General features: G+C 38.9%; 1 protein-coding gene across 3 annotated transcripts; it reads left to right on the top strand.

Moving 5' to 3' along the window:
• The first annotated feature begins 2103 nt into the window (after positions 1-2103).
• zgc:113184 (uncharacterized protein LOC553745 homolog) lies at positions 2104-10040 on the top strand. Of its 3 annotated transcripts, none has more exons than XM_034694506.1 (5): positions 2104-2236; positions 7070-7156; positions 8383-8517; positions 8603-8970; positions 9067-10040. In XM_034694506.1, exons 3-5 carry the CDS (start codon positions 8406-8408, stop codon positions 9241-9243), a joined length of 657 nt encoding a protein of 218 aa, XP_034550397.1. In that variant the 5' UTR covers positions 2104-2236; positions 7070-7156; positions 8383-8405; the 3' UTR covers positions 9244-10040. The 3 variants fall into 3 exon arrangements, with proteins under 3 accessions (XP_034550397.1, XP_034550411.1, XP_034550403.1); XM_034694520.1 differs by having other exon boundaries at positions 7070-7193; XM_034694512.1 differs by having other exon boundaries at positions 2117-2246.
• Positions 10041-11298: the final 1258 nt, after the last annotated feature.

Raw genomic sequence — 11298 nt, 5'->3', positions numbered from 1 at the left:
TTGTTGGGGGAACTTTTGACTTTTACTCCACTACATTTCTATCAATGCTCTAGTTACTCACTACTTTTGCTTTGAAGTCAGCTCCTGAATTTCATTCTCTTTTCTGAAATCTGATCCCAAAGACAGTAAAATGTGTTTGTGTTCTGTTTGTCTCAGTGGTTTAGTCGTCTCTGTATAGTGTGCAAACATAGAGCAAATATCACTCAGATCAGGCAGTTTATTTAGAGGTGGTAATGATGGCTATAATTCTCCACCTGAGCACCCACGGCCATATCTTCAGCCTGTGTTAGAGGTTTTTGAAATGAAGAATGATACGTATAGTTTGAAATGTTCTCCTTGTTTCCCACTCTGCTCAAACATACAAAACATTCACAGTCCAGCCTGAGAAAGTGTGCTGAGCTACGTAACTTTTATTTCATTCCAACATTTCAAACTAAGTTGTCTGTGCTTGGAGTAACTTAGTTGCTGTTTTTATTGCATGGTATAGTTTTTAAGAGATTTAAAATAATGGTTTCTAGATAAACATAATGTGCAGAGCACTTAGGTCATCAAACCAGCTGCTCCTGGCAGTACCTCGGTCCAGACTCTCTACTCATGGGGACAGAGCCTTCTCAGTGGTGGCCCCAAAGCTGTGGAACAGCCTACCTTTCCAGGTTAGAGCTGCACAGTCTGTTGATCACTTTAAAATACTCCTGAAAACCTATCTTTTCTCCTTGGCGTTCAGTCCCAGCTTAACAAGAATCCTTGGCTTTTTACTTTTTTACTTTTTTTTCCCTAAATTGAGCTCTTACTATTCTTTTATTGTTTTTATTTATTTTTATATTTTGTATGATTATATTGTATTTTAATATCTGTACAGCACATTGGTCAACTGAGGTTGTTTTAAATATAAATAAAGTTTGACTTGACTTGACTTGACATAATGTAACATAATGTACTCCTATGTATTCTTTACTGCACTTATGTATTGTGAAAATACAATGTTTAAGAATGTTTAAGAAGTATTTTGTATACTTAAGTTTTTTTAAAAGGAAGTTCTTCTGTACTTTAACTCAAGTAATAATCTGACAGAGCAACTTTCACTTGTATTGGAGTAATATTTGACCAGGAGGATCTATACTTTGACTTAAGTAATGAAGCTGTGTACTTTTCCCACCACTGCCTATGAAGCCTCTCATTAAGCAGCAAAGGTCAACAATCATTAGGCCTATCACTCACATCACGAGTGTCGATATTTAATAAAAATGTGATCAACTTTATTTTTCTGAACTAATATTAACCACAGGAATGTCTCCATATGTATATTATACTATCTTTAGACTTTAAATAGACTTTAAAATCCTGCTGATGGTTTATAAAGCACTGAATGGTTTAGGCCCAAAATACATTGCTGATCTGCTGCTACTTTATGAACCACCTCGACCTCTGAGGTCATCAGGTACTGGTCTGCTTTCAGTTCCTAGAGTCAGAACGAAACATGGTGAAGCAGCGTTTAGTCATTATGCACCACATATCTGGAACACACTCCCTGAAAGCTGTAGGTCTGCTCCAACTCTCACCTCTTTTAAATCAAAGACTAAGACTTTTTTATTTGACACTGCTTTCCTATCTTAGATTATTTTAACCCACTTTAAATTAAAATTTTAATGTAATTTTTAATATATTTCTAATTTTCCTTTTCTTTTCTGTTTTATCATATTTGTCATTTTAATTGTGTTCTTTTATGCCTGTCTGAATGTCTCCAATGCTTTTAATGTGTTAATGTAAAGCACATTGAGTTGCCCTCGTGTATGAAATGCGCTATACAAATAAAGCTGCCTTGCCTTGCCTTGCCTTTAACTTTAACAGGTGTATGACAAATTCTGTTGCAGAACCTAATCATCACTGATTAAAAGTGTTATATGGAGATATTTCTCCTGGTTGCTGCACAAACTTCTTTCAGCGTATTAAAGACGGGAAAGAAACAATAAATCAGATGGTTCAATGTATTGGAATTTAATTTTGAAAGTATTGTAACCTTTTTTAAATTTTATTTTGAAGGCAGACTCTTTTGGAGGAAACTCATTTTTGCAGGTGTGTCTGGTTTGACGCAGGTGAACTCGATTTGTAGGTCGAGGTAATTACGTCATCAGAGGAAAATGCGGATCCAGTTCAGCCGACAGAAGGAAAGCTCCTCATCACGAGCTCCGTCTATCGCTGTGTTAGCATTTCCTGTGGTGACTGACCGGGTCTGAGTGTAAGTAAATGTAGGTTTATTATTCCGTCTGATCCATAAGAAGTAGAAACTAAAATTACTTTTGATGTGAGTCCCTCACTCTTTCAGTGAAACTGAACATGTCAGTTAAATCACACAGTTATGATTCATGTTTAGTCAGTTAGGGGAGACACGTCCAAAGTTATGCTGATTTAGGGCTTTTGCTTAAATAGAAGAACACTCAACAGAGATTCATAAACAGGACACTGAAAAAAGGGTCACCTCAGTTTCACTAGTAGAAGTTTTCCCCATCTTTCTTTCTTTGTGTCATAGAGAGACATGATATCTCACTGGTCAGCTAACACTTCACACAAAGGGGTCTAACTGACTGTGACAACTTATTACACTCTAAATGTAATGATTGACGCTGAATACACACATGAATACACACCATGTTTACTGAATGACCAGGTTTAAACTGTGTCACTTAAACTTTAATATTGCAACAACCAAATACTTTGATGGGCTGCTTACACAATTACTAACAGAGGAAAATTTTACTGCTCAAGGCTTTCTCTTCTAAGTATCTGGAGACAAAATTGAGATTCTCACTTCAGCCTCATTCAAGTTTCAAATTGTTCTCATTCATTTCTCCTAAAATTCACTAGGAGAAATAGTTGAGACCATGACATGAGTCTTATTTGAGACTTAAATGAGAGATCTCATTAATGGCTAATTTTCTTCTCTTTTTTAAAATGTGTTTTTGGCCTTTTTTACCTTTTATTTGACAGGACAGCTGAAGAGAGACAGGGAATGTGGGGAGTAGTGAGCGGGGGGCAGGCATGCAGGAAATGGTCGACCGGCCGGGAATCAAACCGGCGACCCCTACGACGAGGACTGTAGCCTCTGTATGTGGGGCGCTTAGTCCGCTAGGCCACCAGACAATTGAGAGAGCTCCCTGATTTCTCCACCTGAGCTCAAAAGGAGTCACAAAACTTGAGAAATACCTGAGAATCATTTCAGATTTTGACCAGATCTCCTTTTGAACTGAAAGGGAGACTAAGCTGAGACTTTTTGCAACTTTTTTTCTAAAGGCAAGAATGAGAAACAGGAGACATAAGCTATAGTCTCATTTTGCTTTCAAACAGATCTCATTGTTGTCTAGGAGACATAAATGAAACACTTTTGAGATCTCCTCTCTAAATTTATTTTCCTATGGGTATACACTGCGTGCACAATTATTAGGCACGTGAGTAATTTTGTGAATATGTTAAAAACTATGTTAACAGTCTTTTTCAAATTGGTCAAGAAGTCAGATAGTGAAAATATTTCTTCAACTGTGTGGTTAAAATGAATCTTTTCAAATTACGTTGACTGTATTTTTAAATAAATGCAGAATCTGCAGAAATGAGCGTGCCAAATTATTATGCAAGTTGGTGATAAGAGCATATAAGCATATATATATATGCTAGAGAAAATAAAACTGTTAATGTCTTTAAAACATTTCAAATATAAAGTGTTTCTCAAATGGCCATTATAACCTCCTTTTCTTTCAGTGAGGGTCAGAGGTCACTGGTAAACTGATTTAGTGAGGTTTCTGATGACTTCTCTGCTGACACTGTGAGCTGTACCTTGTATGGCTTTCCAAAGAGGTACTTTTGAGCTGTATTTCTTGCCATTACTGTAAATGATCTTCTTCAGTATTGACCACAAGTTCTCAGTCGGGTTGAGATCGGGTGAGCAGGCAGGCCAGTTCTTGGAATTTTCATGATCTTATATAGGTGTATGTAAGAATGTCTATCTATTGTATTCTTTCAATCTAAGTGTCAAGTTTAGAATTCTAAATCCCAATTAAAGTTTCTTTTAAATCTTGTCAGACTCAGACATGGTAATAGCAAATAAAAGTTTGCACTTACCAGTCTTTGTCGTTAAGACTCTTGTTCGTGACCCCAATTTGTGATGGAATTCATCAACAAACTGGACACTGGACACAGAAGACTCAGGAGACTCTGACGGCTTACGTTGAAATAGTTTATGCAGAACTTGGCCAAGGAGAAATAACATAACAGTACACAGGCAGGAGAGTGCAGTGCAACGCCAAGTCAGTTCTGCCAGACAAATCCTCAGGCATGGTATTTATTCTCCCCAAAGACGACACTAAAGTTAGATAACCATGTTTGGACAATAGGAACACAACAAGTGGGAAGAAGACCTGTGCTCTGGTTCTGGAGACAGTAAGTCGGCCACAACACATAGATAAAGACGGGAGCAGGGGGAGACACCTTGACTACTACCCTGACACTGGCTGTTTCCGAAATCCCCTACTATACTAGCAGTACGTACTGATATGTCCAAAATTCAGTATGTAGTAAGTAGTATGTGAACAAGAGCAAAATCTGCAGTAAGCCAAAACTCCCTGGATGTCTACTGATCAAGCGGCAAACTCCGGTCTCAAACGATGAAGCCAATGCGGAAGTGATATAAACTGCAATACATCGAAAATCCGCTTGAGGCTGGCTGCAGAAACACCAGAAACCACATAGATATGAATGGGAAAAAGACGATCTTTGCAGCATTAATAAACATGTTTACAGCCTGGTTCAAAAAACGGCTTGGCCCTACAACGCTAATCTCTCTAATGGCACACACTGTACGGGGGCCGAATTTTTTTCTAACATGACGGTTAAGAAGATATTAAGATTATGAGTTTTGCCCAAATAAGGACATGACTGACGTGACTCCCGGTCGGGAACACACAGCCATTGGCTAAGAGACTCACACTACGTCACACTCTGCCTAGTTGAGTTCCGCATTACCAATATGGCTGCTGCCGTCGATTTGCTTCAAAACAGCTCTCAGGAACAGATGGGTGACGTCACGGATACTACGTCCATATTTTTTACAGTCTATGCTACTGATACGGGAAAATATCTCAGTGTGCATCGGACCAGTCTGCCTCGCGTACTGTTTCCCATAATGCACAGCGCTCGTTCTGCTTTTTCTTTTTCCTCATTTTTTGACGGGAGGAAATCTGTTTTTGGGTGCTGTGAAAGTTATCAAATTACATATAAACCACTTCCTAACTTTTTAAATCATAAATGGATGCTAAATAAGCATTTTATTTATCGGCTTCGCCGTTGTTTACTTCCGCTTTCCGAAACCGGAAATCCAGCGAAGTCTGGCTCAGCATGCTGCATGACAGATCGAACAGAACAGTCATACTACATACTAAATTCAAACGCAGTATGTAGTAGGCAATACCTACTGCCTACTACATTAGTAAGTAGTATGTAGCAGGCCGTTTCGGAAACAGCCACTATCTCGCCCGTTACAGATGACATAGGAATGAAGTTACTCTAAACTTGACACTTGGATTGAAAGAATACAATAGATAGACATTCTTACATACATATATATATAGAAGATCATGAAAATTCCACAACACTTTTCCCTTGTTTGATATTAAGGCATTTACATTCAGTGTGCAATACGTTTTATGAAATCATTTTAACAAACCTTTAACAGTGTGACCAAGTACATTCGTGTTAGGCAGGGCCTTGCTGGTGGGATTATCATCCATCTCTTTTTTTGACTTTTCTGTCGGACACAATTATTCTTAAATGTTAAAATAAAAGACAATCACATTACAGACTCTGTCAGGTATCCCTCATGTAAATCAGAATCAGAATCAGAAAGAACTTTAATCACAATGTATCTCAAGAATACAGAGAATTTGACTCTGGTATTTTTGTGTACTCCACCCATAGGAAAAGAAATTTAGAGAGGAGATCTCTAAAGTGTTTCATTTATGTCTCCTAGACAACAATGAGATCTGTTTGAAAGCAAAATGAGACTACAGCTTATGTCTCCTGCTTCTCATTCTTGCCTTTAGAAAAAAAGTTGCAAAAAGTCTCAGCTTAGTCTCCCTTTCAGTTCAAAAGGAGATCTGGTCAAAATCTGAAATGATTCTCAGGTATTTCTCAAGTTTTGTGACTCCTTTTGAGCTCAGGTGGAGAAATCAGGGAGCTCTCTCAATTGTCTGGTGGCCTAGTGGACTAAGCGCCCCACATACAGAGGCTACAGTCCTCGTCGTAGGGGTCGCCGGTTTGATTCCCGGCCGGTCGACCATTTCCTGCATGCCTGCCCCCCGCTCACTACTCCCCACATTCCCTGTCTCTCTTCAGCTGTCCTGTCAAATAAAGGCAAAAAAGGCCAAAAATATATTTAAAAAAAGAGAAGAAAATTAGCCATTAATGAGATCTCTCATTTAAGTCTCAAATAAGACTCATGTCATGGTCTCAACTATTTCTCCTAGTGAATTTTAGGAGAAACGAATGAGAACAATTTGAAACTTGAATGAGGCTGAAGTGAGAATCTCAATTTTGTCTCCAGATACTTAGAAGAGAAAGCCTTGAGCAGTAAAATTTTCCTCTGGGCATGTACAAACATAAATAGACAGACACTAAAAATCAAGTACTAATAAAAAATAGATAAGTACAAAAGGCATGATGAAAGAAACAATAGTGCAACCATGTAAAGAATAAGTGAAGAATGTCATGTGCAAAATCATTGGTGTATAATCTTCAGAAACAGCTGTGCTTTTCTTGTATAGAACAAAGCCTGATATTTTGTCTTTCGGGTGAAACATAATCTCACAGTTTAAAACTGAGTGTTGGCGAGGTTCCTGTTTATGCAAAACAGATTTCACTTCCCTGTTTTCAGCAGCTACTTCCTTAGGTTTGACGTTGTCCAGCTAGTTTCTGTTGTTTGTGGTGCATTATTTCTATTGACTTACCTGAAAACAAACAGGCTGGGGAGTAAATATGCTTTGAATATGGATTTACATTTGAGACTTTGTATCTGACTCCATGACAGAGACAGGAGGCTTAATGGAGTCTGGATGGGAGAAAACCCTGAACCCCGCTGTAAGAAATGAGGAGGAGTTGTGAATTCTTCAAAGTAGTAAGTAAATGAGTGTGGCTGCAATAGACACTGTACTGTAAGTAACTCATTACCTTTAAATTGTACTTACATGCTAACAAAATAGATACATAATGGCTTCACTTTAGGAGTGACATTTGACACAGGTCTCTGCTTTGACACTCATGTAAAAAATACTTTTTAAATCCGGTTTTTCCACCTCCAAACAAATCTCCTCTGATCTGTGCAAAGTCATCCATGCTTTTATTTTTTCTTGTCTTGATTATTGTAATGCACTTTTAACAGGTGTCAGTCAGAGCTCCCTCCACAAACTCCAACTAGTTCAAAATGCAGCCGCTCAGATTTTAACAGGCACATCAAAATATCAACACATCACTCCTGTCCTCGCCAGCTCACATTGGCTGCCAGTTTTTTAACGTGTCAATTTTAAGATCTTATCGTTTACTTTTAAAATTTTAAATGGACAGGCCCCAAACTATTTAAGAGACCTTTTAACCCTCTATGTGTCTGGGTGGCCCCTCAGGTCTGTGGATGCATCTCTGCTGATTGTGCCAAGATCCCGCCTTAAAACAAAAGGTGACCGGGCCTTTTCAATCAGAGCTCCAAGTTTGTGGAACTCCCTGCCACTGATGATTAGACAGTCCACAACTGTAACTGCTTTTAAATCCTCACTGAAAACATTTTTATATAAGAAGGCATATCTCCACCCCTAATTCTTGAATTTGCTCTGCATTCAGATGTCTTGTTTTGCTTCTGTCTTTTTCACCCCCCTGTTTGCACTGTTTTTTATGCTTTATTATTTTCTGCTTTTTGTTTTGAAGCACTTTGTGTCCTTATTAAGAAAAGTGCTATATAAATAAATTTTATTAATATTATTATTACTGTTATTTGGATATGGTTTATAATTTAAAACAAAGGTGTGTATAGAAAAAAAATAATGAAAAAAAAAATTAAAACCAAAAACATGATGTGGCAATTTTTATGTTTTTAGTAATGACCATTTTTTTTTAGATAACTATGCTACAGGAATTAAAAGACAACCTTATCTAACTTTGGTTTCTGCAAACTCATGTAGTGCAAAAAGTCAAACAGAGATATTTGTCTTTGTCATTTGGAGCATGTTAGCATGTTGATGTTAACACAGCTGCTAGTCCAGCTTCACAAAGCTGCTTGCATGACTGCATTATTTTAGTGTTTTTCCTAATATCTCACCATCTGTCTGTGTGTATCATTATTTGTTTGAATAGCTGCAGATCTCTGAGCTGCTGAAATGGAGGAAGCGTACAGTGAATTGTACCAGCAGTTTATTCGCCTGAGGTCCCTCTGCATGAAACAGGCAGCTCTGTTACACCATCTCACAGCTGCTCTGCAGAAGCAACAAGGTGCACATCACAAAAACTGTTATACCAATGCTCATTATAATGTGACAGAACTTTTCTTAACATATTTAAACCTATCTGTTTGTAGGTGCTCCTGTTCCAAATAGAGAGAGTGATACGATGCCCTTTCCTGTCCAGTCCACTCAAGAAATCCCCGTTTGTCTCCATGAAAAGCCTCAACAATTCACAACCACAGCATACCACCCTGCAGCGCAGTGTGGTGTTGATGGACCCCATGGAAATGTTGGGACTTTCTCCAATCTCCTTGCTGAAGATATGTCCAAGCTCTGTGTGGGTTCACCTCCTCAGAGAAAGGAGGATTGGACCTTGGAACAACAAAAGGTTGCACCTTTGTTAAGTGTGGACTCAGGGTGGCAGGGTGCCTCTTTCAATGTCTCAAAAAATCTAGGCCAAGCAGATCATCTTGGTGGAGATAACATGGTGCTCACTGAAATGGTAAGTATCTTTGCCCATGGGTTTTTCAGTCTGTGCTTGGAGTTTGACTATGTCCTTCCTTAAAACATGTCCAAACTTGTGCTCTTTGTTGTTCAGATGCCTGTGTCAGCAGGTCCCGCCTTAGTCGAGGACTGCCTGTGTCCTTCCAGCGGGATGCTGATGTCAGACGTGACACTGCAGTCGCATGTTTGTGAGTTCTGCCAGGCAGTTTTCCCTGGAGACACCACCACCAGAGGAGAGTTCCTGAGACATCTTTACACCCATGTTAGCTGAACTGACCTGACTTTTCTTCTCAACATTTGAGTTCTGTCTTTTTTAGAATACACAGTGGTTGACCAGGTATAACTCAGTGGACCTGGGGCCTCATGTACAAAGACTTGCGTGGATTTCCTACTGAAACATGGCGTACGCTCAAATCTAGAAAATGTTATATGCACAAAAAATATCCAGACGTATAAATCTGTGCGCAAGGATCAACAGCTGTAGGATCGTGCGGATGCCAGCCATGAAGTTGGCGTGAGGCACCGTACATTTCCACGATCATTTCACTCTTGACACATCTGAACTTTGCCGTGAAAAAGAGCGTACGCCACGTTTTTGTGTGTACGCACTTTTGTACATGAGGCCCCTGGTCTCTCAAAGAAGCATTGAAGTTGACCCACCTCATATGGATTTTGTTTGCCTTTGAATGATCTGTGTAGAAGATGGCGTCATATTCATCTGAGATGTAAAATAAAGGGTGATAATGACCTCGTATGGTGCCTCTCAAAAAACATATATTAACCTGACAGCAATTTTTCTAATGAATGCGTGTAATATGTAAGCATATTTTTATTTGTCTAGTACTTTATATATTTAACTGTGATTAATGTCCTGTGTATGGTGCCCAATGATTTAAAATATTACAGTTAAAAAAGATAACAACTCTCATTCAAACACCTGTTCAAACATCACTTTGAGAGGGTGGTTTTAACCTCATCCAAAGCAGACCTCATCAATACACCTGTTCTTTTTGATCCAATGTATTTTCACATTTTGTACATAAAGGAAAACACTTACCTTTCCTGTTATTAAGTGTGTACTGATGTCATCATTTTTAGATGCATGTGTTTGTTCAGAATTAATTTGTTGACAGTTTTTTGAAGCTCTGTGACGTATTTTACAAAAGCAAACAATATTTTCCCAAAATAACATCGGCTCAAGTTGCAACACGAAAACATAAAAATGAAGAAATTAGAAATGAAATCTGAATGCTCAACCTCATGATCCCTTCAGAATATTTAATTGCAAATACAATTTCTCAATATCCAGAATGGTCATCTAGCTGTCATGTGATCAGCTGTCTGCTGCTCGGCCCTGTGTAACTGAGGAAAAGTCTGAGCTAAAAATAGACTCAAAGATTTGACTCCAATTGTGTGGTGCTGACAGATGATGATGTTGCCAAACCGACTGTTGCTCTCCTAGTCACAACAACTCAGACATGGGTGCTTCTTTAAAGTAAAAAAGGTAGATGGTAAAGTCTGCAGGATTCATACTCTGGGGAACCAGAATCAGAATCAGAATCAGCTTTATTGGCCAGGTATGCTTGAACACACAAGGAATTTGACTTAAGTAAACTGTGCTCTCTTTGTACAAGGCATAAGAATAAGGCATACAAATAAAAATAATAACAATAACATCAGCTATCAATACAAAAGAACAACAAATAGGCATGACTAATATGTACAGGCTAAAATAATATGATAAAGTGCAGTGGTGAGTAGCAGAGGTAGTTTTTACATTATAAAAATTGTTAGTTAAAGAATACAAAAATAGAAATATGGAATTCTGCTTGGAGAATTGTTGCATTGTATATTTACATGTATATTTACAGAGAGTATTTATCTGACAGGTATGACACTGTTATGGTTTAGTGTTCATCAGAGTGACAGCCTGGGGGAAGAAACTGTTCTTATGGCAGGTTGTTTTGGCGCACAGTGATCTGTAGCGCCTGCAGGAGGGGAGGAGATTGAAGAATTTGTGCCCAGGGTGTGAGGGGTCAGCGGTGATGCTACCTGCCCGTTTCCTGGCCCGGGACCGGTACAAGTCCTGGATGGGGGGCAGGTCGACACCGATGATTGTTTCTGCAGTCCTTATAGTCCGTTGCAGTCTGTGTTTGTCTAGTTTGGTTGCAGATCCAAACCAGACAGTGATGGAGGTGCACAGAACAGACTGGATGATGGAGGTGTAGAACATGATCAGCAGCTCCTGGGGCAGGTTGAACTTCCTGAGCTGACGCAGGAAGTACATCCTCTACTGGGCCTTTTTCCTGATTGTGTCTATGTGGGA

The sequence above is a fragment of the Notolabrus celidotus genome, chromosome 1 (genome assembly GCF_009762535.1).
Source record: "Notolabrus celidotus isolate fNotCel1 chromosome 1, fNotCel1.pri, whole genome shotgun sequence".
Lineage (NCBI taxonomy): Eukaryota > Metazoa > Chordata > Actinopteri > Labriformes > Labridae > Notolabrus > Notolabrus celidotus.
The sequence above is the reverse complement of the archived record's forward strand: the minus strand, read 5'-3'. Positions and strand labels throughout refer to the sequence as shown.

Bases quoted from the DNA above. Each gene is read 5' to 3' on its own strand.
- zgc:113184 (XM_034694506.1), top strand. From the start codon at position 8,406: ATGGAGGAAGCGTACAGTGAATTGTACCAGCAGTTTATTCGCCTGAGG. The intron at 8,518-8,602 runs GTGCACATCACA...ATCTGTTTGTAG, and splicing joins TGCTCTGCAGAAGCAACAAG to GTGCTCCTGTTCCAAATAGA. The intron at 8,971-9,066 runs GTAAGTATCTTT...TTTGTTGTTCAG, and splicing joins ACATGGTGCTCACTGAAATG to ATGCCTGTGTCAGCAGGTCC.